This window comes from Barbus barbus (assembly GCF_936440315.1).
Source record: "Barbus barbus genome assembly, chromosome: 17".
Lineage (NCBI taxonomy): Eukaryota > Metazoa > Chordata > Actinopteri > Cypriniformes > Cyprinidae > Barbus > Barbus barbus.
Window position 1 is genome coordinate 23,180,655 of NC_136745.1, and position 27,055 is coordinate 23,207,709.

Consider the following 27,055-nt stretch of genomic DNA (forward strand, 5'->3'; position numbering starts at 1 on the left):
TTTCAAACTCAGAAACTTTCATTTTTATAAACACCTTTTGTGTTTATTCACCAACTACCTGATGATGGCGCACTTTCACTACTTTATTGCTTCTAGTATTGATACTTTCAAAATAGCCATTTTTGTAGGAAAATTACACCTGTATGCTTTTAGTCGTTCTATTTGGTTCTAAATGACTTTAGTTTTTATAAACTGAATCACGGCTGTAAAGTGCAAACTGCTTGGAAGGAAGCATGAAATTACAAACACCCTTAAGTAATAAACAGCAATTTGTGCCTACACATGACTTCACTTGAACGTTTAAAGCGTGTTACATGCATTGCATTCATGGACAATCTCTGAATCTATTTTTGAACAGGTTTCTTCTGAATCGGACTGCTCGAAAGAACCGAATCGAAATGACTCACTCTTCCAATCCTGACCCACTCAAACAGCAAACAGCGAGCGGTTCTGCCTTGCGCATGCGCAGTGCTGTGCTCCGTGCGGCGTTCTGCTGAAGGGATGAGCAGCAGATTCATGAACAACAGACCCAGATGCTGATGAGAGAAGCGCGGCTACACGGGGGACGCATGGTGTCAGAGAATGCCACGGCAGGAAAAGAGTTTCCATCCATTGGCTCCGAGGAAAGGCGTATTTGTCTCATTGACTAGGTTCTTTGTTTTTGACTTGAAGTCATAACTGCAGCTAATGCTGCATATCCTGACGTTGCAATGCCAGCGGGGCTGAATGCGCAAGGCAGCGGTATACCTATCTCAGATGCGATGGGTAAGTACAAGGTCAATGGCATTCACTGCGCCCGCAGAACATTACGGTCAAACGGAGGACAATTTAAGCTTGTATTTACATTTAAATGCGAATAGCAACGTTTATTAATCGTAATAATTAGAATATATTAGCACGAGAGAGAAAATAAGCGTCCCGTAACCTATATTCCTCCGTGTCTCGGATGTCCCCAACGAATGTCGATGTAACACTGTTTGATATCGTTAATAAAAATACACAACCGTAAGTGAAATTTAGTTTTTATGCGGTTAAAATAGTGTAAATGTGTTTTGCTTGATGATAGAAACCCATCATATTACATCACCTACATCTTTCTGGGTTGTGGCAGTGGTTTTGCAGTTGTAGATACTATATAGACACACACAAGGGGTCAAATACACTGGTTGTTTTGCTTTGCTTCACCCCAAAACGAACGTGCCTAAAATGAAAGGAGTTACTAAATGTTGCTGAAGGGAAGGGCGTGTTGTGCCGTGGCTTCTTCCTACTCCATTGTCTTTTCCAGGATCATTTAAGAGGAGGAAAAGAAAGTCTATCATAGTAACAGTAATGCTCCTTATCGTCTCCATACTCATCTTGGTCTTCGGTCTGGCTGCTACTACCAGGACACAAAACATCACTGTCGGTGGCTACTATCCAGGAGTCATAGTAAGTATGCTCCTAATGTTCATAGTCGTGCGTAGAACAGACTGCAAACTATCCTCTTGGTCTATAAATGGGTTTGTGATGTAAAGTGCTGCAGAGAAGGAAAGGCCTCATGTTTAATTATTTTCCGCTTGGCCCGCCATTATGGTGACCGGTGGCCATTACCTCATTACTGTAAGGTTGAACTCATCCATTTATTATTCAACAGCAAGTATCATTTTTGTTCAACTCTCTAGGAGAAACACACAAGCTTAACTGACAGTTTAGAACGTTTTGTACAAGTAACAGGTGTTTTCCTAGTATTCCACAGGGATCGACTGTTTTGAAATACTATATTGTGGGGACATGGCCAAATTTCATATATAGCTCATTGACCACACCATAAAGTAAACTATACTGCTGGGAGAAAGACAAAAGTCTTTGTGGGAGTGGGAGATTGTATGTGGGATCTTAACGAAGTGAGGTTGCCTACTTTTTATACTTTGAAATAGGTTGATATTTTATTTAGAGTTGCAACTCTCATGACAGAGTTTCACCATGTGATATTTTCAGCTCGGCTTTGGATCCTTTCTGGGAATCATTGGCGCTCATTTGATAGAGAATAAGAGGCAGATGGTAAGGAGTCTTTCATTACACTGCTCATATCGGATTCTGTGCTTGTGCATTCCATCATCCAATTGGCATTTCTAACCAAATACTTGCACAAACAAACACATTTTTAAGGTTCAGCTGCTTGTTTTTAGTCATGTCTTAATGGCAGAAATGGCTCGCAGGTTTGAGCTCGAATAGCAGGACATGTTGCAGGCCCTGTGGTGAGATGCACCCAGAAATAGCTCAGTGTAAGGGGAGCGGGATGGATGTCCAGACAGGAATGTTCAGAAGCCATTGCAGTGCAGAGGGAATAGGAGGTGCCACAATCCAAATAAAGAATGCATGAGGACGGCATGGCTGGCCAGATCATAGACACACAGGGACACTTACTACTGGGAGTGTGCAGGATACACACTCCAACCTTGGAGTAGAAGTGGTTAGAGCATGTAGATTGGTGTCTGGAAGTCTGAGATTTTATAAATCTGAAAAAAATCCTGGAAATATGCAATGTTTAGTTTTTGAACAACGTAAAACAAGGAACGGAGTGTTATGATGCTTTTGCACTATTTCTGGGCCCCTAATCAAATAAGCAAATTTGTAGAATTGAGCATGTCAAATCCTTTTGTACAGATGGTCAGATGTTCTTGTTTCCATGAGGCACAAGCTCTTTTGGATAATTTTCAAATTATGCTGGAGAACATGATCATCAGGTTTCACTCAGTTCATGCAGCTTCACCACATTAAAGCAAAATGGAAACAAACCAAATATTAAGGCATTCTGAAAGGTATGGTAATTTTTAAAATCCTTATTACTCATCGTTACACCGATAACATAAGTTGTATAAATTAAATATAAATATTATTTATAATCATGTTTTTAGAATATAAATACAATATTTTCATTTTAATATATTAAATAATATAAAATATAATTGAAGTAATATTACAGCATTGAAATATTACATTATATACACACCGCTATTCAAAAGTTTGGGGTCAGTAAGGTGTTTTTGAAATAAGTATTTTATGCTCACCAAGGATGCATTTATTTGTTCAAAAATATAGTAATATTGTGAAATATTATTACAATATTATTATTAATTCTAATATGCTGATTTGCTGCTTGAAAACGTTTTGCATTATTATCAATCTTTAAAGTAGTTGCTGATTAAAGCTGGAAGACTGATACTTTTTTTTTTTTTTCCAGAATCATTTTATAAAATAAATAAATGTCTTTACTATTATTTTTTTAACAATATAACGCATCCTTGCTGAATAACAGTATTAATTTCTTTCAAAAAATATCTTTAGCCCCAAACTTTTGAGAAGTAGGGTATATTAATATTACATTTTAAATTAAATATTATACATGTAAGCTTTCATTTTTGTTAAATTAGAAAAATGCAAAATAGAAGCATATTCACTGATCTCAAACTTTTTCTAGAAAAGAATTAACTGTTTTAAGATGCATTTATTTAGATACAGTATATCAAAAATAACACAAAATGGTCAATGTTTTCTTGATTTTACAATGCCAATGTCTCTGCAATGTGCCTTTGATTGCTGACAGTATAGAGTGACTGGTATCTAAATGGTTGGTTGTGAAATGGCTGGGAAATCATTGAAGTTAAGTGGCAAAAAGGCAGAATCCATTCAGTCCAGATTATCTCTGTATCCCAGACACATCTCCAAGATCTTAGACAAACCACTTCAATCTGTCTCTATAAGGAATCATACATAGTAGTAGTGCCCAGGTGTGAATGCACGTGCATTGAGCTATACTACAGCAGATGAATAGGCTGACACTGCTGTTCTGCTTACAGCTGGTGGCCTCCATTGTCTTCATCAGCTTCGGTGTGGTGGCGGCCTTCTGTTGTGCTATAGTGGATGGTGTTTTTGCAGCAAGACATATAGTAAGTGCTTCCACACCATGTTATTGTAAAATGCCTTTCTTCAGAAAATCTTTGCAGTAAAATCTCTGTTATGGCATATTGCTGTTGTTGTTTCAAAGGACCTCAGACCTCTATATGCTGGCCGATGTGAATATTACTCCAGCGGGACCGCATTTGATTTAGATGTGAGTCGTCAGCCTGAGAGAAGCGCTTTTGCCAAATTACAAGCCTCTGAATTTAATGGTTTTGTTATTAGTATATTAAAATCCCATTTAGAAAACACATCTGTCTTTCAGGTCCACTGTCATACCGCATCTCGGGTCTCCTGTAACCTGCGTGTGAAGAGCAACACCTGCTACTGCTGTGACCTTTACAACTGTGGCAAGTATGTGTGTGAGATCGAGTCCCATTTGGATACATCCCTCCTAGGATACCTTCTGCAAACAAGCAATCTGAGAAAAAGAAAAAAAAAAAGACAACAAATATGCTATCTTTGTTTACCTTGGTTCTGATTTATATTTGCTTGTATGGTGTGTGCTTTTATCCCTGAAATTCAGCTGTGTTCGAAAGAACGTTTGTGTTTATTTATGTTTCAGAGAGCATCCTCTTATGGGACTTCAGAATAAAGATGTTTTGAAAAAATTTAGGAAATCCTCCATGATTTGGAAGTAGGTCTTTCCACTTTTAGCCCCTCAATGACATTGGCAGCCCATTATTTGTTGTTGTTAATCTTGAGTGTGGCTACATACAGTCGCTGTACTTTACGTACAGTTACTTTACTCGTGAAGTGAAAGGAACTAAGATTTAGTGTTCTCTGGTTCCTGTTTAACAGGTGAGGAGAGACAGCAATAATTTAGGTTAAAAGTAAAGTGCCTTTGATGACAGTGAGCTTAAATAAGGAGACTGGATATATTTATCCATTTCATGCTCTTCTTAAGAGTGATGTGCACTGTATGCAGATGGTTTTTCATTTCTTTTGCATGAATCGCTGTTCTGTCATGCTTTACCTCTTTTGTTGCTCAGCATGTCACCTATATGTGTTGTATTTCTTTTCATGAGCCTCTTGCGGTAATACATTTCTGTCCTTGCCATCTCAGTCGAGTGGAACTGCGAGGAGGGTACCACGAGTACACAGAGGTGCGGAGCTGCCAGGACGTTGTGCATCTTTACCACCTGCTGTGGTCTGCTACTATCCTCAACATTGTTGCTCTGTTTCTGGGCATCATCACCGCCGCCGTGCTGGGGGGCTTTAAGGACATGGTGAGATTGAAATGCTGTGCAACTTTTATAGATGCATTTTGTATGATTTCTGAGATCCTGTGACATTTATTGGGTCTTTTTTTTTTTTTAAGATGCCTACAGCAGCACCAGATTCCTGTGAGCCAGAACCTCTCCCTATTCCTCTGCCCCCAGAGACTCCTGGACCCACAACATCCAACAACTCTTTTTACAATACTGCCCCCTGCTTACCTCCATACACTGCCTATGACCTTCAGGTAATCCATTTACTTTGTGTTGCATGCTTCAGTGGGCATTTATAGAAAAGTCACTCTAGCAAATGATGTAGACTTTTTCTACAATACTTGTTCGATGAGATGAAATGCTAAATATATAATATAATAAACTATAATACATATTCTTTTTCTGTTGTATAATCTGTGACCCTTGACCACAAAACCAGTCATAAGGGTCAATTTTCTGAAATTGATTATTACAGTTTAGAATAACTGCTTTTTATTTGAATATAATTTAAAATATAATTAAAATGTAATATTCCTGTGATGCAAAGCTGAATTTTCAGCATCATTACTCCAGTCAAGATTTATCTATAATCAAATAATTAAAAGTATGCCTTTGCTCATCAAATGTAGAATATATGTGACCCTGGACCACAAAAGTCATAAGGGTCCATTTTTTTAATTGAGATTCATACATCACATGAAAGCTGAATAAATAAGCTTTCCATTGATGTGTGGTTTGTTAGGATTGGACAATATTTAGCCAATATACAACTAGGCCTATTTAAAATTCTGGAATCTGAGGGTGCAAAAAAATCTAAATATTGAGAAAATTGCCTTTAAAGTTGTCCAAATTAAGTTCTTAGCAATGCATATTACGAATCAAAAATTAAGTTTTGATACAATTACAGAATGAAATTTACAAAATATATTCATGGAATATGATGTATAGTCCTTAACTGCAGTCCTTAACTTTTTTGGTTAAAAATGATCCAGAATCAATATTTGAGCAAGTACATAACCAGCCAGTGTTCAAAACTACCGCCTTACTTTAGCCCGATTCACAACGGTTAGCTTACACAATTTTCTCACAGCAGCTAGAATAATTAAATGTATAATTTTGATGGCGGATTGTAATCCATGTTTATGAAACACATGTGAATGAATTTAAATTATATTCCGGTTTTAAATGTGCTTCTGATTACAGATAGCCTGGGATTACACAAGATTTGTATTTTAAAGAAACCAGATCGAAGGGAGCACAGTTTGCTTTTTGGGTTAAAAGAATTTCTTAATATGAAATTCAAATGGCATGACAATTAGACATTAGACTGTACAGAAATCGAAATCTACACGCTAATACACACTATACTCATTGTCACGCAATGCTGATGTTGTTAACATTAATACTTTGAGAATAAAGTATAACAATAAAAATACTTTGCACGGTTTTATGTGATATGAGCTAACCGATCTTTAGATTTAATCACCGTTGGTAGCGCGATTTATGGTATTGTTTTTTTCCTCATTTGGTCAGAACAAACGTGGCAGACTTGTTACTTACTTGTTCAGATGGCAATATACAGTGAAAATTCTTATTTGGGTCATATATTCCAAGAAATAGGCTAGAATCAGTGATTGCGAAGTACAGTAAACATCCACACTGGTGCGGTGACTGACAGCTACACATTCACCTTAAAACATTAGATTAATCCGTGCTGGAGCCGTGCCGGAGCACATCCCACGCAATCAAGATAATTCCGCAAGTAACTGCAATTCCAGGATTCCAGCAAACAGAGATGGCGACAAAGAGGCAAAACCTACGGACTGCAGCTTTAATATCCATAAAAGAATATTATGGCATAAAAGAAAAATAAAAAATTTTGACCCATACAGTGTATTGATGGCTATTGCTAATAAACCCATGCAATTTATGACTGGTTTTATGCTCCAGGGTCACATATATTTAATAATATATGAAATGTGCATGTGGAATTATTATTATTTACTATACTTTTTTATACTTATTTATATTTATACTTACTATAAAAAAAATCTATATTTAATTTATTGAGAGCAGTGTTATTTGAATATCATTGATATGCCTTTATAGTTTTTGTTAATATTTTGAATATTTATAAAAAAATAAAATATATTTATAATTTTTTTTTATCTATATATTTTTTTCAGTTAATTTTGTAAACTAAAGGAAAATGACTAATGTTGCCTTGTAAGCTTTTTAAATATTTTATTTTAGTTAAAATTTATTTTATTTCACTATTTTTTAAGGTTTTAGTTTGTCAACAATAATAATCCTGATTTAGAACTTTAGAGATTATACTTTATATGTTTTGATGGTGTATGATATGTGTGCTAATGTGATTTTTACAGGGTGCCCACATGTTTCCTGCCTCATCAGGCCTGTCTGATGACTCCCAGTCTGGAGCCAGTCATATATGGCCAAATATGATCCCGCCTCGTTATTCTCCTCCTTATTACCCACCTGATGAGAAGCCCCCGCCATACAGCCCCTAAAAGGGACCAGTCTAAGGAAGACATTTTCCTGCCAAGAGAGAACTGGCATTGGGCATTTTTGGATATTAGAATACCCCATCATTGAACAGTCATTGTTCTGAATGAATGACCTTTGCAGAGGAGGTTCACCTGTGCAGTGGGTTAAGTACAGAGAGACTACAGCATTAACCACAGTCATTCATCACCATTCAGCAGATGTAATATGCAACATTAAACCTTGACAGGATTCGCTCAAGTCAAACCCGATGTGTAAAATATTCACATTATGTAGCCTCAAACCAAGAGGACTATACCTAAGAACAACTAGCCTGACTATGAGATCAAGACTGTTCACAGATAAGCCTTAAAATGTGTATCTGCTTCCAGTACAGCTCCACCTGGCTCGCCTCCTCTTCCCATTATCGGTAACGTCTGTGGGTCGCCTACTTGTGTTTCCTCTGCGTAACTCCATAATGTGAACTTCTCCCTTCCAAAGTGGCACAAAGTGTTTTGCATCGCCTCTGCTCTCTCAGCACGAGGATGAGTCTTATCTAGCAATTGATTTGCACTTTGTCTACAGAATTTACTGTCTTCACACAGTTCTAGATAATTAGTTATTTTTAACTGTTTCGGGCAGCTACATTGCAAAGAATTGTACATATATTTAGGCTGAATCTTACTTTTTGTCCTGAGCGCTTCGTTAGGATCTAAGATCTAACCTGTAATATGTTGTGTTTCTTCTACATTACATCAAGCATACAATCATGTCACAAATTCGAATAATCTTTTGTGACAAAGATATCCTTTGCTTGATTTATGCAAAGTAATAAGCTCTTACATAGTGGTATGAAGAATGAGAGGGCTTTCAAAACTTGTACATTTCACATTCGTCCACCGTTCTGCGTTGCCGACAGGACTTACCGAATGTAAAAAAGGAGGCTTAGCTTTATGAGTAACCATTATATAAACTTACATCGTTCACTACGTAATAACTAAAAGTCCCTCAACAATGCAAATATAATATCAGTGCGTGTGCAATGCTGTATATGTTGTACATATACCAAATGATCAAACTGCCTTCTCCTAACACAACAGAATTGAGTCTGAAGGCTTAGTGTTCTCCTTTTCGTCCATTTATGTGTTCATGTCTATACACTGTACTTCATGCCCTTGATTTATATCAAGAACGTTGTCCTTTACTGATGTGAGTAGAGATATTACTTCAAATTAAATTATTTTATTACTTCCTATTTGACATTTGGGTGCAAGTGGTGGTTGTAGTACAGTCACATGCTATAAAGAAAACTCGTAAAGTGGATCTTTGCTTCGTTTGTTAATTTTTGACCACATTCATGTCACATGAAAGCATTGTTTACATTTGATGTAAAATTCTTAAAATGAAAAACTGATAGTTCAAAGCCAGGAATGTTCATATTGACTGGTTATCATACTGAAAAATACTAATCACTTTCATGATGCTCTTGGAAATAAAAGAAATACATGTGTACTTTCTTCAAAGTTTTATTTCATTCTATATCACACTAAGACCTAATAATAAATAGGTTCCAAAAGGGAAGAAAGTGTTAAAATGAAGGTCTTCAGTACTATCATGTACATGGTTATGGTGTTAAAGCACTAGTTCTGACTGAAGGAATCTCACTGTATTCACAGATTCGTCTCTCAGCCCACAAAGCTAAAATAACTGATAAAACTATGCTGAAAAAATAATTTTAAAAAATGACATATGTACAAAATATTCAACCGTAAAGGAGAGGTCCTCTGTATTACCAACATGACCCTTTTGATTACCCTGAACAATTCAGTATCTTGTTTCTCTAGACATGAGCAGAGGAGGGATGAATGTTTCTTTTCAGGTCTCGATTACTGTCTGGGAAAATATATCAGGATATATGGCCAGCATATAAATAAACAACCTCAAAAAATAATTACTGGACAGATGACATTACAAATTTCACATATTTACTCCATCCTTTTTAAAACCCGCTGACAATCAAAAACTATAAATACAAACATTCAATCAGTTTCTTACCGCAGGACTGAAACCTGCCATTAACACTGAACTATCTAGTGCCAAACAATCATTAATAACTACCATAAGAAGCTGACAAGAAAATTAAAACGATATTAGCGTCTCTTTCAAATGAATCTTTGAAAATGAAAGGCATCATTTAGTATGTTGACTCTGTTAAGTTACATTATAACTTAATGTACACAACACAACTTGGGATTTATGTAATGCTCTACCAAAAAGCATTTACACATCAAAATTACATCATTGTAAAAATAACTGTAACAAACTGCAACAGCCTGTACTTGATCCCTACTAATTACATCTGACATGGGTGTAATGTCCAGAACAAAAATGGGAATAGAAAATGTTAAAGGTCAGCTCTACACAGATCTAATGTAGCTGTACATAAAATATGTATTGTTACTTAGTCATTTTATCTGACGAAGCATTATAACGATTCAATAATGGACTGTGAAACCGAACTGTAAACCAACTCTAAGTAATACATTGTCTAAATATACATTAAAGCACCTTGAAACAACTTTCATGAGTTGATGGATACTGAAGTTGAGTTTTCAATCAAATGGTCCAAAGAACCACGACCACTCGCCTCTCAAATTAAAACACATACAAAAGGAACAAGGCACCTGAGCCAGAGGAGCGCACAAGCATGCTCAGTACGTCTCTGGTATCACAAACTCAAATTCATTCCTGGTTTCTGCATTTATTTGGTCGATAGGCCGCGGAGGTGGATCCGCCGGCCTGTTTTGTGCTTCGGATTCTACAAAGATGTCGTCCCAGGTCAGTGCTTTGCTTTGGCTAGCTGGAAGTGGCTGGTTGGTAAAGTGCTCTTTGTCTGGGTTTACATGTTGGACAGTCCCATCTTCACCGATCACTGGAATCCCTCCCGGCTCTTCGGACACGAAGGAATACGGTTTGAACTGCAACGTTTTACACGGCAGCAGCCGATACAAGTTGTTGTATGAGTCATCTTTCTCTTTCCTTCCTGACGGGTCTTGGTTGTGCATTTGCTTGCAGTGGGTGGACAAAATCTGATAGTTGAGAAAGGTTTCATTGCACAGTAAACACTGGTACCGTCTTTCGCCCGTGTGAGTGATTTCATGTTTGGTTCTGTACTCGGCCAGGGCAAAAACCTTGCTGCAGTAATGGCACGGATACTTTCGTTCCCACGAGTGAGTGTTAAAGTGCCGCCTGAGGCTCGTCAGGCACACATAGGGACGCTTGCACACGATGCACACGTAAAAGGTCTTTCCATCCATGATGAGTTCATAGTGATCCTCCTGATCAAGCTTTGATTTTTTATTTCCTCGAGGCGAGTGATTGCTCACACTGGGAACACCGAGTGGGGTTTGCGATTTCCTACCAGGAGCCGATCCCTCCACGGGATCCTCTTTTACTGGAACAATGTCGTAGGTGTTTTCGCCGATGTTGGCGTACACTTTACAACCCGGCGATAGCGAATCAATTTCCGAGGCTTTGTCTAATGTTATCGTCTTTTTCTCCAACACCGCCGGGACTATGTTCATTGCTGGTACTGGTCCGTTATTGGTGCTAAACGTCGGCCTTACATCCGACAGTTTGATTTTTCCGGGATGATCAGGTGAGTGCTCTAGAAGGATCTTTTTCTTTTGGACTCCGAGCACTTTGTTGTTGTCTAGAGGCAGCGAGGTGCTGTGAGGATCCGGAGGAAGGCTGTTCATACCAGCTGGGGTGGTGGGTTCGCTGTTTGAGCTCGTTCTTACCGGCGAAGTGAGAACACGGATACTGGATTCTGGATTTGAGAGGATCATAACATCAGGCTGGGGCTCAAAGTTATTTTTGAGTGATGTATTTCTTTCAGAGGGAAGCTTGTCATTTCTCTCTTGGGCTGTTGAATCTTTAGAACCAATTTCTTCCTCGTTTGTAATTTTTTGTTTTTTAGCTTCTGGCCCTCCTTGTTTGTCATTAAGGTTTGATATCTTAGTCTTTTGAGCTTGAGGGGCCTCTGTTTTTGAGACGAAAAGAACATCATCGCTGTCCGAGTCCACTTCCTTTTCCGTATTACCGCACGCCATGTTGAATTCTTCAGCGGAAAGTGAGAATGTCTCAGTAATGATTGGCATATTCTCACCTCCGGTGTCATTTTTCTCAGAGGAACTGATGCTGTTGTTCTCACTTTCTTTGGACAGGCCCGGTAATCCCTTGACTTGGGCGAGTGGCGTTCCTAAATTGGCTATGAATGTCACGCCCAAAGCCTGACCGGCGCTGATGAGATCCTCAAGTCTGTCTGAGCGAACTCTGTTGATTTTAGCCGTGTACATGTAATTCAAGATCACATCGAATATGTCTGCCTTGATGAAGTTCAGCTCTATAACCTGTCCAGCAACTGAGAAAAGTTGATGGAAATAGGTACTCGAGGCGGACAGCACGCATTTGTGCGCCTTGAACTTGCGGTCTTGCACGATTATGGTGACATCACAGAATAAACCGCTGTGTCGCTCATCATTGATGGACTTCAACAGTGATGCTGGATACTGAGTGTCTGCTGCAGATATTAGCTTTAGTTTCGACATGCCTGTGGGGAAAACAGTAAAATATGGTTTAATGAACAGTTTGAGCAAATTAGTATTAAGAACAAATCTATTAGAAAACGTTCAAATGTTATTTAAAACCCCTATTGAAGGTTTTCTGCATTGTACTTTATGACAGAGATGTACTCTCACAGATACATTTTAGCATTCTATCAATGACAAATCATATTTTTATGTCATATTTCTCTCTTAAGTTATGTCGATCTAATCATTACTTAAAAGTTAAATACAACTTTTTCTAAATTCAAAGCAACAGAATGAGGATATGCACGAGAATAGCAGGCAGGCTAGCTAGCTGGCTAATTGTACAGCAACAAAAGCCGAGCATAAAGACATATGCGTCTTGAAAAGTGACATAAAACTAATGCCTTTGACTAGTTTGACGTGATTAAATAAAATGCTATTCCGGTGAGGCCACAGCTGTTTCATGCTAGCACTCAGAACCGGTAGGACCCCGGTGTGCAGCGGTCAGCGTGAAAACAAAAACAAATGGCTCAATTCAACTCTCCTTCCTGGTTTGGCGGCAGCGCGCGGCCTATCTGACTCTATGATGCACAGCAACGTGAATGTGGTTAAAGAAGATGAATTAAAGTTTTAATCTCCCACATTCTCGGAAATGCATTGCCAAAATGCTATACCTGCAGAGCGACCCGTTAAAATCCACGATTCCCTTTGCTGAGAAACAATAATGACAGCGATAACGTGAGTCGGTTGCCGTGGACAACACAACGGAGCTCGAGTTCCTTGTCTGAGATGAACGAGTCTGGCGCTCGCGCCTCCACCAGCCGACAGGACTCGCGCACAACAGTCTGCCTCAACAGACGTGTGATGAATGTTAATGAGACAGGAAGAATTTTTCTTAAACTTTACTTGTATTTGTAGCCTACATATATGAATAGGCGTATAGAAAACAAATGCATTATGCAATAATACAGAAAATTATTTTTAAGTAGGCTAGCCTACAAATAGGGGCAAATTACATAGTATTTGAAAAGCTTTAGGAGTTTTACATTGTTTCATTTTTTTTTTTCATATTAGAAAAAGGTTCATTTTTCAAATCAGTATAATATAAGTAACTTTTAATTGTAGTCTCATTTTGCAAATTTAATAACCAAAGAGATTTATAGTTTCAGTTTTGTGTCAGTAGAAAGGTGCTATGTATAATAAATTATTATTATTAGCATTAATAATAATAATAATATGAAGAAGAAGAAGAAAAATGTCAAAAACTGAAAATAAAGTGATTTATTGGCATGACAAGACTGGTCATGGACACGTTGTAGCCTGTTTTATTATACTGTTTTATCCACAAAACTGAAAGACTTTCTGAATGTATATAAGCAGTAGGCTATTTTAGAAAGGAACATTTAAAAGAAGAAAAAGAGGAATTAGGGAGAATCAGTTAATAATAATAATACTAATAATTTATTGCAATTGTGTGAATAATATGTAATCAATAAAAAACTAGCTGTAGTCTGATTGCTAGTATTTTAAAATGTAATCTAATTACAAGTAGCCTACTTGATTAAACTACTTAATAAAACAGATTACATGTAATCAGCACTTTATGTATATTAGATGCATTTAGACACCCATGGAGCAAGCTGTCAGGTGCATAAAAAGAAACAATAAATAAATGCAATTTTGTTATTTGAAGCAAAACTTTTATCACACCTAGCAAAGCTTTCATCCTGTCATATAGCCTATTAACCCAGATATGTCTGTCATAGACTGAGTTTATACTTACAAGAACAAAAGATTAAATCAGCATGCATTTTCCATATTCAAAAAGCAATCAAAAACAGAATGGTGTGCCATTTTGGTGGCACAAAAAAATAATAAATAGTTCAGGTCCAGGTCTCCAGGGGGCGATATTGCGCGTCTTGCCACACAATTCTTCACAATAGAAGAATTCACGTAAAGGAGGCGTAAACACAAGTTGGATTTCAACGACGATAGTACTCATTTTGGTCCCATGATCCGCGTTTAAATTGTTTACAGGTTTCGTGGTGAGTCTCAACACCACTGTGTTTTATATAAATTAACGTTAATCTTTTTGACTCTAGCTAAAGAATTTGAAATCGCTAAAATCATTATCTAGCTAGCTTTGCTAGTTCTTGGTGAACTGCGACATTACCAACAAAATGTAAGTAACAGGCCGCTGTATGCCACAAGTAAATAAAAGATCCCCCAATCATCGTTAAAGTTAGTAATAGAGTTTCTAGTTATGCCCGAGCTGGACGTAAAATATTCCGGCGCCGCGAGCCCGAAGAGACGCCGCCACAGCCGCTCACCGGACCGAGGGCTGAAGAACCACAGACACGAGCATGAAGACGACCACAAATCGCGATACAACGACAAAGAGAGGAGCAGAAACCGCTTCCGAGTCGGGTATTCTCGCAGTCGCTCCAGGTCAAGGGAAGGGGATCGGTCAGATCAGAGAGACAGAGATCACGGCTTTGGATCAAGATCCGATTACTATGAGACGAGAGACGATGCCCAGCGACAGAGACAAGACGCCTTCATCGCGAGGTCAGACTGGGCTGTCTTCATGTGCAAACGCACTGGACACGAGCTGTAACTGAGAATGGCGAAGAAAGTGTTTATTGGTGAATATTAACGTATATTTATTAGTTTTTTGTGTTTCTCTGTCAAGGCGTCTGCAGGAACGCGAGAGAATTGGTGAACTGGGATGTCCTGAGGTCTGGGGATATTCTCCAAGAGTCAGAGAACCTGAGTGAGTACATATTAAATACCATATCACTACCAGTGTCTACTGTTTTATAATGTATAATAGGGGTATAGGTGCATTACACTGATTGAAAGTACATATATTTATATGTTGCAAAATATTTCCATTTCAAATAAATGCTCTTTTTTTACTTACTATTAATCAAAGATATTAAACAGCACAACTGTCTTTAACCTTGCTTGATAATAAGAAATGTTTCTTGAGCAGCAAATCAGCATATGAGAATGATCCTTCAGAAATCATGTGACACTGAAAAGACTTTGCATCACAGGAATTAATTACATTTGAACATGTATTAGAAACAGACTATTGCTGTATTAACTGTATTTTTATCAAATAAATGCAGTCGTGGTGAGCATAAGGTAACTTCCAAACAAACATACACACACATATCTTACTGCATTTCCTTTTATTTGTTTTTCTACATTATTTTAACAAAAACCCCTAAAATTCTTGTTCTTGAGACATTTTAAGTGTACTTGTGCAGTGAAAATAGCTTAAATTGACTTGAAACTCTGATGATATTTTCATCATATACTCTATCTGCTTATATCTTGTAACAGCTCTGACGAACACACTCCTGTAGAAGAGGACGTGAAAAACAGCAGCTCTGATTCAAGTTCACAAGGTAAATGATTCTTTACCATCTCACTTACACACAATCTGCTTTTTCACTACAGCATGTTTACCAAATATGAACCGGAAGTTGTTGAATAAATAATCAAAATGTCTGGTATCTTGTCTACAGAGGAAAAGAAGAAAAAGAAAAAGAAGAAGAAGAAGAAATCAAAGAAGAGGAAGAACAGGAAGCACTCAGAGGGCAGCGAGTCAGAAAGTGATTCTGAAGGTTTGGCATTTAGTTTTGTTCCAAAACATACATTATTTTTACATGTAAGATTACATAAATAATTAGTTGGTTGTTTTGCAGAAGAGATGAAAAAGAAGAAAAGAAAGAAGAAAAGTAAAAAGTAAGACTCTTGTTTTCATCTGTAGTGTATCAAATCGGCAAGGCTCGAGTCGTTTCATACAATGGTATGATTGTGTTCTCACAGGAAGAAATCAAAGAAGAAGAAGGCGAAGAAGAATCACAAGGAGTCCAGTAGCTCTAGCAGTGAACATTCAGAGGAAGAAGAAGAGGATGTCAATGAAATCGCATGGGTGGAGAAAACTGGTGATGGAGAGCATATTGTTGGACCTGAAGCACCTCTCACACACCTGTCCCAAGATGACAAACCTTTAGAGTGAGCAATTGATTCTTCCTCCACTGTTGCTTAATGATAATGGTGGTTGTTTTTAAGTCATTTTTGATCCTGTCTTTGGAAACGAATGTTACAGCTTTGTGCCTTGTCTTGTTGCCCATAGTTTTGGCCACGCTTTGCTACCAGGTGAAGGTGCAGCTATGGCAGAGTTTGTCAAAGCAGGAAAACGTATTCCAAGAAGAGGTGAAATCGGTTTGACTAGTAATGAGATTGCAGAGTTTGAGAAATGTGGCTATGTCATGAGTGGAAGCAGGTATGAAGCATTTATATTGTACATTTATACATGTATATTACGGTTTGATATTTTGGGGTCAGTTTTTGAAAGAAATATACTTTTATCAAACAAGGATGCATTAAAGGTGAAACTGTTACAATTGTTGGTGGTGTCATGCACATTTTTATATGCTATTCTTTATGCCCTCAGACATCGGCGTATGGAGGCTGTGCGTCTGAGAAAGGAAAACCAGATCTACAGTGCTGATGAGAAGAGGGCGCTTGCTTCCTTTAACCAAGAGGAAAGAAGAAAGAGAGAGAGCAAAATCCTTTCCAGCTTCAGGGAAATGGTGTATAGAAAAACTAAAGGCAAAGATGAGAAGTAGGCTGTCCTGCAGAATTATATTTTCAGTTGGAATGTCATTATTTTTCTTTTTTAAAAGGAAAAAGACAACATAAAATGTGATGAAGTCACAGATTTTCCTTAAATGGGTTTGTATTCATTTTTGTTTTTTTGGGCATCCTCCTGTACAGTACACAGTGAGAGGCTTGTGAACTAAAATTGATATGTATGTTTCTTTTATTACAAAATAAATAAACTGTGATCAGAAGAACTCAAACCATTAACCACTGCAATACCTTTCATGTATTCAATGTGCGTTGCATCTAAATAAATATGGTCATGTGATTCACAGTCATGCAGGAACTTTCATTAAAGATGAGAATTAGCTCCTAATAATAACCCTGCGTTTAACCTTGTAAGGTTAGTTAAAATATAGTCTTTGTTTTTTGTTATGTGCTTTGAGTCTTTAGTTTTAGAAAATTCCAACAATATTTGTTTTTCTTAAATAATATTTTATTTAAATGGAGTGCAGGTACGTCTAAAAAACAATATAGAATATTATGAAAAAGGTCAATATTTTTTGTCACTCATTTCAGGAAGTGAAACCCATATATTATATAGATTCATTGAAATATTTCAAGCCTTTATTTCTTGAATATAATGAAAACCCCAAATTCAGTGTCTCAGAAAATTTGAATATTACATAAGATCAATAAAAAAAGGATATTTTAAACAGAAATGTCAGGCTTCTGAAAAGTATGTTCATTTCTATGCACTCAATACTTGGTTGGGCCTCCTTTTGCATGAATTACTGCATCAATGCGGCGTGGCATGGAGGCAATCAGCCTGTGGCACTGCTGAGGTGTAATGGAAGCCCAGGTTGCTTTGATAGCGGCCTTCAGGTCATCTGCATTGTTGGGTCTGGCGTCACATCTTCCTCTTGACAATACCCCATAGATTCTCTATGGGGTTCAGGTACCTTTGGCAGTGTGGGCAGGCCCTAAGTCCTGCTGGAAAATGAAATCAGCATCTCCATAAAGCAGAGGGAAGCATGAAGTGCTCTAAAATTTCCTGGTAGATGGCTGCGTTGACTGTGGACTTCAGAAAACACAGTGGACCAACACCAGCAGATGACATGGCAGCCCAAATCATCACTGACTGTGGAAACTTCACACTGGACTTCAAGCAACATGGATTCTGTGCCTCTCCACTCTTCCTCCAGACTCTGGGACCTTGATTTCCAAATGAAATGCAAAATTCAAATTTATCTGAAAAGAGGACTTTGGACCACTGAGCAACAGTCCAGTTCTTTTTCTCCACAGCCCAGGTAAGATGCTTCTGATGTTGTCTCTGGTTCAGAAGTGGCTTGGTAGCTCTTTTCCTGTAGACGTCTGAGCGTGGTGACTCTTGATGCACTGACTCCAGCTTCAGTTCACTCTTTGTGAAGCTCTCCCAAGTGTTTGAATCAGCTTTGCTTGACAGTATTCTCAAGCTTACGGTCATCCCTGTTGCTTGTGCACCTTTTCCTACCCAAATTCTTCCTTCCAGTCAACTTTGCATTTAATATGCTTTGATACAGCACTCTGTGAACAGCCACTCCTTTCAGTAATGACCCTCTTTGACTTACCCTCTTTGTGGAGGGCGTCAATGTTCATCTTCTGGATCATTGCCAAGTCAGCAGTCTTCCCCATTATTGTGGTTTCAAAGAACAAGAGATACCTGGAATTTATACTGTAGAGATGGGCATTTATTGAAACTGAAATGTAAATATTCTAATATTTTGAGATACTGATTTTTGACTTTCATGAGCTGTAAGCTCTAATCATAAAGATTAAAACAAAAAAACTTTTGAAATGTTTTACATGTAATGAATCTAAAACATGAAAGTTTCACTTTTTGAAATAAGTTACAAGAAAATGTGCACTTTTTCACAATATTCTAATTTTTTTAGATGTACCTGTATATGCAGTGCATTTAAAAAATATTAAACACCCATATATAATAATTATTCAAAGATAAAGCATATGTACACTTTATACTACAACACTGAAAGCAACTTTTTGGATTTTTTTTTACATTTACAGCTATAAACAATAATAATATTTTTGCACTTACATAGATCAAAATCTTCAAATAAAATTCACAATAGTAATTTTCATGACTTTTCCCAGCCTGGAAATCACAATTCTATGACAGTACGAGCCACAAAGACTGCTATAAGCATTATGGATTGAAATAGAAGTGTCAAGTCTGCATGCTTGCTGCTTCGTCATCTCAATTTTCTCCACTGGACGCCTAAATGGATGTAAAAGTGCACACGATTTTCTTCACAAAATAAGAGTGTTACTACTTTAGTACAATTTGTATGCTTATTGCATCGCATTACCACATATCATGCCTACTGGCACTCCATTTGAAGCTGTCAAAGGATTCTGTGGAGCCTGCATATTACAAACACATTACACCCTGTTTATGCACATTATGTGTACTTTAGTATATTTTCAAGCATTTTATAGAGCCACTTAAACTGATCGATTAGAATCATTTGAAGAACTTTGCACATTTTGTAGACTGTGCATTATGTACAATTTATGTATATGCATTGCTCTGTTTCTGTAAAAACTGCAGGGATTGGATCATGCACTCTATATTTTAACCCATCATTACACTCGAGTACACAGTGATGATTAACTAAAACCTCAGTTAACTGGGTTAAGGAATCATGAACCTAATACAGTAAACTATGCAAACAAATGTATATTCACACCACAGTGAATCAGCATCAAAACAGTACAATATAACAGCTCCATAAAAAACACAAAAATGACAACAGCAAGCCAATTAATAATTTAAAGATAACATTTTAATAGACTGGACAAAATGTACATTTCAATTGTTGCTTGGTGGCTCTTCATTTGATGTTTTCAAGTCCCTGTGAAATAAGCAAAGAATATTAAAGCACTAGATTTAGTGAGCATATTGTCAGTACGAATACGTTTTTACACAAGTTTATGCACGTTTTTACCTTGGGATGGGAGTGTGCACCACTTCCAGACACTCTGTTGTCTCTCTCCATCAAATACCAGTGATAGGGAACCCGTACGATCCTCTTTTCCTGAGTGCAAGAAGTTATATAAGACTGTTATATGAAATGCTGTAGACTTACTATGCGAGAGCAAACAGAAACATCAGACAAATGTCAAGCTGAAACAAAGACTTATATCTATTGAAAGATTCATTAAAAGAATATATCCAATGACTGAGCGTGACAAAACATTGCTCATCATCATCATCATAACTCACCTTCCCACCGTTTGTGAACTTCTGGATTTGAGCAGTCGCGATGCCAGGAATCATCAGACAAACGGTCATAATAGCAAAACCGGGCAATATCTCATACCACATGATTGTGGTGAAATATGATTGTACAAACACAGAAGAATTACTGCGGAAGACGAGATTTATTTGAGGTTTTTCAGAGAATCTCGAAAAATTGTCGTCTACATGGGCCAAAATGTCTACCCTTCTGACGGTCACAAAAACAACTTCCGATATGTGTCTAATTCACTTCCGCTGTAATACTGCAGCGCCACGTTGTGGCTCTTAGCGTAAGTCAAATACTACTAAAACTACTACAGACTTCTGGCCACTATGTTAATAAGGACATGCATGCATAACATAAAATACATTTGAATGATAAGCCAGATGAAAAATATAGTTAAAGAATTGGGACGCGCACAGTAATGTCTAGCCTGCCTACTCTTCATGGAAGAGCAGTAAGAGACAAGTATTAAAAATATAGGAAGTGTGCGATTTTGTTATGTAATATTGTAGCAAATATGCTGTTAGTGTGATTAACAGTCACTAATTCACATCGAGTTTTCTCCCTAGTAAGAGTCCATTTGGCAATGATAAAGTCGCAGAGTGGAAGAGTGGACGCTCCTCGCTTTGTTTAGAGACTCTTTGTGCCATGAGCTGTAGCCAATCAGAGACGCCTGCTGGTGTTACGGAGAAACAACTGCGGAGAGTTGGGCAGACACGACTGATAACAGCAAGAAACATACGAAGTAAGACATCGCTGCAAAAGTTGGCAAAGCATCATGAAGGAGGACAAGGAAAACACGCGTCCCAGAGAAAAGAAAGTGGAAATAAAATGTGACGAAATTGAGAAACCAGAGAAGCTAAATAAAGAGAAGAAGGAGGCTATGACAAAGGTAAGTTAGTTAGTTAGCAGGCTAGCTGGCTACATTACTGCTATAAACAGCGCAGCTAGTCGCTTTCATTTGAAATACTATGAATGGTTGTTTACAGCTGTATTTTTACTAACATGTTTACATACTACTCTCTGTTTGATTTAAACGTTGCAGTTGAATATCACTGGACATGCCTGATACTTACAGACTGGTTAGCAACCCCCCTGTCAAAGTTTCTAATCACTGCTGGGTTTTGGCAGTTCGCACAATAAAAGAGGAATCTCCTGGAAACTTTGACAGGGGGATTTTTGTGGATACAGCCACAAACAATAATTTATAGCATTTTGAATGTCAAATACTATTTCAGTCACTGTAATGCTATTATATACTACAATCACAGTTAAACATAGACTTTACTTTGTGTATATATAATACTTGTGCATGTTAATAACTCTCTCAGCCACGTAGACTAAATACCTCATGTGGGTATTACAATGTATAAAAACATATAAAGTTTGTTCAAGTAATTCCAGTATTGATTTTTGTTCTTTTTATACATTTTTTAGATTGTGATCCGACGTCTCCCTCCAAGTCTGACTAAAGAAGACTTAGTGGAACAACTGCAGCCTCTTCCAGAGCTGGATTACCTGGAGTTTTTCTCTAGCGATACTAGGTTCGTAGATGCACTCTTATGAAAGAAAGCATGAGATGGAAACCTAATGAAAGGTATTTGATGGCTGATCAAGATATTTATTTGCAGTCTTTTCCCTCATCTGTTTGCAAGAGCCTATCTGAATTTCAAAATTCAAGACGACATAGTTCTCTTCAGAGACCGGTTTGATGGATATGTGTTCATCGATAATCGAGGTTTGGCTTTTGTGTGTCATTAACATTTCCAGGATTCAGTGTTTAATTGCTAATCAGTGGTTTTAATTTTGCAAAGTTGTGCCTTAAAAGTCTTCAGACTGAGATGATTTGTGTTCAGGTAAATTTCTGGTGCGCTTTTCTAACAGTGAGAACTGTTATATCTTATTTTTGTCCCCATATTATAGGTCAAGAATATCCAGCAATTGTTGAGTTTGCACCATTCCAGAAAGTTGCTAAGAAAAGGAGCAAGAAGAAGGATGCCAAAAGTGGAACAATTGAAGATGGTGAAATATACATATATATGTTTTTATATTTTATTGTTAGCACTGCAAACAGTAGTTAATAATTAGTTTACCTGTGTCTTATTAGATGTTGATTACAAAAAGTTTTTGGAGCTCTACAATGGTGACGAGGAAAAATTTCCTTCCAACCCTGAGACTTTACTTGAGGAAATAGAGGCCAAGACAAAGGAACTCAGTGGTGAGTTTCAGCTCAAAACCTCTAAACCAAACAATTTTAAGTAGTTTTTGCTCTTCATTTGACATTTTCATTTCAAATGTTCTTTCCCCAGCTAAAAAAACAACACCTCTCTTGGACTTCCTTAAGAATAAACAGGTAAAGTGAGCAATACGTACTGATTTAAATGCTTTCTTCATTATTTTGACACCCAGTTCATATTGTTTCCACATATAATATGCCATACTGTATGTGTAGTGTATTCATGCTCTCTCATTCTGTCCTCCACAGAGGATTAGAGAAGAAAAGAAAGAAGAGAGGAGACGGAGAGAACTAGAACGTAAACGCCTGCGAGATGAAGAACGGCGCAAGTGGAGAGAAGAGGACAGGAGAAAAAGAAAAGAGGCTGAGAAATTGAAAAAAGGAGAAAAGGCATCTGACAAGGACCAACCTAAAGACGAACTGCCAAAAATCAAGGTACATAATCTAAATATTATTGACTACTTAAATTCATTACTGAGTTTCATTACAAAAAATGTCATACACAAGTTGGAAAGAGTTTTTTTAATGTATTTGAAATAAATCTTATATGCTTACCAAGGCTGCATTTATTTTATCAAAAATAAAAAACAGTAATATTGAAAAATATATTTATAGTTTTTTATTTTAATTTATTTTAAAATGTAATTTATTCCTGTGAAGTCATTACTCCAGTGTCACATGCTTCTTCAGAAATCATTGTAATATGCTGATTTTGTCTGATTTCTTATTATTATAAGTGTTGAAAACCGTTGTGCTGCTTCATATTTTTGTGGAAACCATGATGCATTTTGTGGGATTTTTTTTTCATGAATGGAAAGTAAAAAAAAAAAACATTTAAGATTGCAAACTTTTGTAACATTATTACTGTCCTTACTAGCACTTTTGATCAATTCAATGCATCCTTGTCTAATAACATAATGTTTTCATTTCTTTTCTTGATTTTTTTCTTACTGATCCCAACTTTTGAACGGTAATATTCAACCTTGTTTTGTCCTTCAGCTCTTGAAAAAAACAGAGAAAGCAGATGATGGTGATACTGAGAAGCCAAAGGACAAGCCCAAGAAACAAGACAGAGAGAAACAGAAGGAAGATCGACCTCCTGTTGGAGGAGACACAAAGAAGCGTCAGAATGGTGAACACAGAGAGGAGAAGGGGGGAAAGTAAGTTGGTTACACTTGACTTTCCCAGCCACACTCAAGACATAGGCTGCATCCGAAAACTGAAAAATGCTTCCTTCGGAGGACACATTCCAAGATAGGAAGGCATCAAGGCACGTCCGAACCCAAAGTTATCTTCACTTCATCTGATCGATTTTTGAAGGTAGCATAGATGTATCCTTTGCTGCCTTTGATATCCCACAACCCTGTGCGTTCCATTCCGTGACTGTTGAGCTAAAAAATAAAGATGGCATCTGAAAGTTGTTTGGTGGTTAGTTTGCGTGTAAATGTATATTTTTGATGAACTTTTTGCACTTTTGATGTTATTTCTAGTGAGAAATTAGTATTACAGTAATTAAATATTCATTTAGTTATCACCAAAACTCATTCTATTTTGTTGTAGAACATTAAGCCGTTACGCTGCCTCAGAAGCCTGTCCGAAATCAGTTTTGTGAAGTGCCTTCGTGCAAAAATGCTGCCTGCAAAGTCATTGCCTCATAAGGCAGCGAGGCAGCAAGTCAGCTGCCTAAGTTTTCGGATGCAGCCATATTTTACTTTTCAGGTCTAATTTCATATCATGATGTCAATATGCTTTTGTATTTAGGTCAGAGGATAGTGGGCATAAAAATTACAGAGACCGTGATGGAGACCGAGAGCGAGACCGGGACAGAGACAGAGAGCGAAGACAGAAAGAAAAAGAACGAATTAGAAGGCAGGATGAAGAACGGAGGAAAAGGGAACGTCATGATGGAGAAAGCACCTACAAAAAGAGAGACGAGGAGGGGAAGAAAGACAAGGAGCGTGTTTGGGAGAAAAGAAAGAATGAAAACACTGGAGAGTTCTCTGTGAATGCTCACCCTGAAAAGCCATCAAGGGACAACAAAAAAGAAGACAGTGCCAAAAAAGACCGTCTGAGAAACAAGGTATACTACCGGTCATATGTTAGAAATAATTATGATTTTTTTAAATGTTTTTGAAAGAAGTATCTTTTGTGTGTGTGTATATGTATATATATTTATTTATTATATTTATATATAATTCATTATATATAGACCAGTGATTTTAAAATGTATTTTATTCCTGTGATGGCAAAGCTGAATTTTCAGCAGTCTTTATTCCAGTCTTCAGTGTCACATGATCCTTCAGAAATCATTCTAATATGCTGATTTGCTGCTCAAAATAATACATAATATAAAGAAATATTTCTTAATACAATGTTGAAAACAGTTGTGCTGGTTAATATTTTTTTGTGGAAACTGTGATTTAAGCTACCTTTTAAAACTTTAGGGTTTATATTTGATATAGATTCTGTTCTTTTGATGGTTCTATTCATCAGGGAATCTTGATTGTTTCCACAAAATATTAAGCATCAAAAACAGTTTTCAACCTTAATAATAATAGGAACCACTGAGCACCAGTAATAATTGATAATAGAACACCAAATCAGTATTAGACTGCTTTCTGAAGGATCGTGTGACACTGAAGACTGGAGTAATGGCTTTGCCATTACAGGAATAAATCACAATTAAAGGTTTATTTAGGTAGAAAACTATAATGTTATACTGTAGTAGTAATTCACAATATTACTACTTTTAGTATGTTTTTGATTTTTTTTAAAAAGCAGCCCGAGCACAAGCGGATGAGCATAAGTGTATGAAATTTTATAAAAACATTAAAAAAACTTGTACATAATTTGTATTTCACTTATTGCTTATAATTTTTACAATTCTGTCATAGGATCGGCCTGCAATTCAGCTGTACCAGCCTGGGACGAGGAGCCGTAACCGGGGCGGAGGAGGAACAGGAGGAGATGGACCGGCAGCGGATAAGAGAGCTGAGCGGGAGCCCAAGAACACCCAAGAGAAAGCTCCTGAGTGAGGAAACAGCTCTATGCTGGCATGACATGATGTATCGAGAAAGAGGAGGGGCTCTGTTCTAATCAGGACAAACACCTCAAAAACATGGTGCTGCCATCAAAAGAAATCCCCCCACTTTAAAAGAAAAAAACTGTCAATGACATGAGAGCACATACCTGTTGCCCTCCAGTGCCTGAATGAGCCCCCCAAAGTTTCTGTTCATGAGCAAGGCAATTCCTAACCGACGGTTAGATTTGAGAAACTGGGCTTAATCACGAGAGAAGCCAAAGCGATTGGACCACAATAACTCAAAGTGACCTTACTTTTGGTGCACAGCCAAACGTGTTTTACTTCACATGCTTTTCTGTTTCATAGTTTATAAAAGGTCTGATCCAGCTTGCTCACAATTTCTCACCGTTTTAGAAAGATCTTTCGCGCCTTACCCAAAACCTACTATCACTTCAGACAATCAGTAGTAAATTTGTGTTCTTTGAGCATGGATGTTTTAATGAGCCTGCTGATCTACGATGTTTCTGTTCTGATTAGGGATTGGTCCGGTGGAAAAAGAGCCATGCTTTATAATGCTGATGCCTTGATCACTGTCAGTTCTTTTCTGCAAGTCGACTACATTATATGCAAAAACAGATGTGGCCTTTTATAGTTTTAGAATTGAAGCATATCTTACCACTCAGAAAAATGCAACTTCTGGTTAGCTTGGTTTGGAAACTGTGCTGTCATCCAATTGTATGTTCCATTGTATCAATCCTTAACTCAAAACACAGCTTGTTTTCCTTTTATAGTTGCAGCTTTGTCAAAAGGTGAAGAGAAATCCAATAAAAACAATAAATGAACAGCCTATTTGTTACTTGTAGTATTTCAGGTTTTTTTTTTGTCAATTACATTTCTTTTGTCAGAAAATGTAATCGTTTCATTCCATGAAATGGGTGCCCTTTATGGGTGCTTTTTATTTAAAAAAATTATTTTTATAGGAAATTTCTTTGAGATTTCAAGATATCTTATAGTTTTAATAAATTGCAATTGTGTCACCTTTTTACCATTGTTTTTATATTTAAGTTTAAATATAGCTAAGACTTTAAAGTTGATAGTTTTATGATTGTTAGCTTTTAAACTCTTTTGCTTGATGTCATTTTATGAGAGAATTTAATGCCGATATTGCTGAATACTCGCATAATAAGTTTCAATAATTGTTGTTAGCTGTACAAAATAAATTATGCAACATCAAAGTAATAAAAAAATAGGAGATTATTTTTCTTCAAGAGATTCATTGCCCGAAAGGAAGTCATTATCCAGCTTTTCTTAATGTATGTAATTTATTGTACATATTTTTATTAATAAGGGCCTTAGGAGGGGTTATTTATGATGTTAATATGGTTGACACATTAACTGGGATAATGTTTTTGTTTATTTAAAACTAAAACTAGCTTTTATTTTGATATGTTGTTTCTGTAAAATAGGTATTAGAACTAGGGACAGGCCAAAAAAGAAATTAAAGTTACAGTTTTGTTGATGCACAATAGAACAATAACTGGATTAATACTGTACATCAGAATGCAGAATTGCATGCAACATCTAATTTTCAAAAAGCCGCTTGTGATGCGTGGAGCCGCTGGGTG

General features: G+C 37.1%; 5 protein-coding genes across 9 annotated transcripts; 3 read left to right on the top strand and 2 right to left on the bottom strand.

Annotated features, from left to right (window-relative positions):
- Positions 1-446: 446 nt before the first annotated feature.
- LOC306883306 (transmembrane protein 255A-like) lies at positions 447-9,172 on the top strand. The gene is made up of 10 exons (XM_079438474.1): positions 447-765; positions 1,286-1,428; positions 1,978-2,040; positions 3,840-3,929; positions 4,028-4,093; positions 4,205-4,293; positions 4,505-4,576; positions 5,006-5,168; positions 5,261-5,404; positions 7,538-9,172. The coding sequence occupies exons 1-10, from the start codon at positions 711-713 to the stop codon at positions 7,679-7,681; spliced, it is 1,029 nt and encodes a 342-aa protein (XP_079294600.1). The 5' UTR covers positions 447-710; the 3' UTR covers positions 7,682-9,172.
- LOC306883305 (transcriptional regulator Kaiso-like) lies at positions 8,884-13,067 on the bottom strand. Its single transcript, XM_079438473.1, has 2 exons — positions 12,922-13,067; positions 8,884-12,267 (listed from the first exon to the last, which is right to left on the bottom strand). The coding sequence occupies exon 2, from the start codon at positions 12,263-12,265 to the stop codon at positions 10,367-10,369; it is 1,899 nt and encodes a 632-aa protein (XP_079294599.1). The 5' UTR covers positions 12,266-12,267; positions 12,922-13,067; the 3' UTR covers positions 8,884-10,366.
- Positions 13,068-14,159: 1,092 nt separating this feature from the next.
- Positions 14,160-17,580, top strand: LOC306883524 (NF-kappa-B-activating protein-like). 4 transcript variants are annotated; one of them, XM_079438836.1, is made up of 9 exons: positions 14,162-14,429; positions 14,509-14,815; positions 14,940-15,020; positions 15,599-15,663; positions 15,784-15,882; positions 15,964-16,003; positions 16,088-16,276; positions 16,398-16,547; positions 16,719-17,580. In XM_079438836.1, the coding sequence occupies exons 2-9, from the start codon at positions 14,511-14,513 to the stop codon at positions 16,891-16,893; spliced, it is 1,104 nt and encodes a 367-aa protein (XP_079294962.1). In that variant the 5' UTR covers positions 14,162-14,429; positions 14,509-14,510; the 3' UTR covers positions 16,894-17,580. The 4 variants fall into 4 exon arrangements, with proteins under 4 accessions (XP_079294960.1, XP_079294961.1, XP_079294963.1 ...); XM_079438834.1 differs by having other exon boundaries at positions 14,160-14,815; positions 15,949-16,003; XM_079438835.1 differs by having other exon boundaries at positions 14,160-14,815.
- Positions 17,581-19,691: 2,111 nt separating this feature from the next.
- ndufa1 (NADH:ubiquinone oxidoreductase subunit A1) lies at positions 19,692-20,376 on the bottom strand. Its single transcript, XM_079439050.1, has 3 exons — positions 20,154-20,376; positions 19,876-19,965; positions 19,692-19,782 (listed from the first exon to the last, which is right to left on the bottom strand). Exons 1-3 carry the CDS (start codon positions 20,253-20,255, stop codon positions 19,762-19,764), a joined length of 213 nt encoding a protein of 70 aa, XP_079295176.1. The 5' UTR covers positions 20,256-20,376; the 3' UTR covers positions 19,692-19,761.
- Positions 20,377-20,837: 461 nt separating this feature from the next.
- LOC306883659 (regulator of nonsense transcripts 3B-like) lies at positions 20,838-26,686 on the top strand. Of its 2 annotated transcripts, none has more exons than XM_079439032.1 (10): positions 20,838-21,064; positions 21,610-21,716; positions 21,804-21,910; positions 22,096-22,194; positions 22,280-22,390; positions 22,482-22,525; positions 22,658-22,843; positions 23,408-23,568; positions 24,170-24,488; positions 25,303-26,686. In XM_079439032.1, exons 1-10 carry the CDS (start codon positions 20,951-20,953, stop codon positions 25,441-25,443), a joined length of 1,389 nt encoding a protein of 462 aa, XP_079295158.1. In that variant the 5' UTR covers positions 20,838-20,950; the 3' UTR covers positions 25,444-26,686. The 2 variants fall into 2 exon arrangements, with proteins under 2 accessions (XP_079295158.1, XP_079295159.1); XM_079439033.1 differs by having other exon boundaries at positions 21,828-21,910.
- The last annotated feature ends 369 nt before the right edge of the window (positions 26,687-27,055 follow it).

Coding starts and splice junctions, on each gene's coding strand:
- ndufa1 (XM_079439050.1), bottom strand. CDS start 20,255: ATGTGGTATGAGATATTGCCCGGTTTTGCTATTATGACCGTTTGTCTG. Junction 19,966..20,153: donor AGTTCACAAACGGTGGGAAG/GTGAGTTATGAT, acceptor TCTTGCACTCAG/GAAAAGAGGATCGTACGGGT. Junction 19,783..19,875: donor GTGCACACTCCCATCCCAAG/GTAAAAACGTGC, acceptor CTTATTTCACAG/GGACTTGAAAACATCAAATG.
- LOC306883659 (XM_079439032.1), top strand. CDS start 20,951: ATGAAGGAGGACAAGGAAAACACGCGTCCCAGAGAAAAGAAAGTGGAA. Junction 22,391..22,481: donor CAAGACAAAGGAACTCAGTG/GTGAGTTTCAGC, acceptor TTCTTTCCCCAG/CTAAAAAAACAACACCTCTC. Junction 22,844..23,407: donor ACGAACTGCCAAAAATCAAG/GTACATAATCTA, acceptor TTTGTCCTTCAG/CTCTTGAAAAAAACAGAGAA.
- LOC306883306 (XM_079438474.1), top strand. CDS start 711: ATGCCAGCGGGGCTGAATGCGCAAGGCAGCGGTATACCTATCTCAGAT. Junction 766..1,285: donor ACCTATCTCAGATGCGATGG/GTAAGTACAAGG, acceptor TGTCTTTTCCAG/GATCATTTAAGAGGAGGAAA. Junction 4,094..4,204: donor GGACCGCATTTGATTTAGAT/GTGAGTCGTCAG, acceptor TCTGTCTTTCAG/GTCCACTGTCATACCGCATC.
- LOC306883524 (XM_079438834.1), top strand. CDS start 14,511: ATGCCCGAGCTGGACGTAAAATATTCCGGCGCCGCGAGCCCGAAGAGA. Junction 15,883..15,948: donor GTCAGAAAGTGATTCTGAAG/GTTTGGCATTTA, acceptor ATAAATAATTAG/TTGGTTGTTTTGCAGAAGAG. Junction 16,277..16,397: donor CAAGATGACAAACCTTTAGA/GTGAGCAATTGA, acceptor TGTTGCCCATAG/TTTTGGCCACGCTTTGCTAC.
- LOC306883305 (XM_079438473.1), bottom strand. CDS start 12,265: ATGTCGAAACTAAAGCTAATATCTGCAGCAGACACTCAGTATCCAGCA.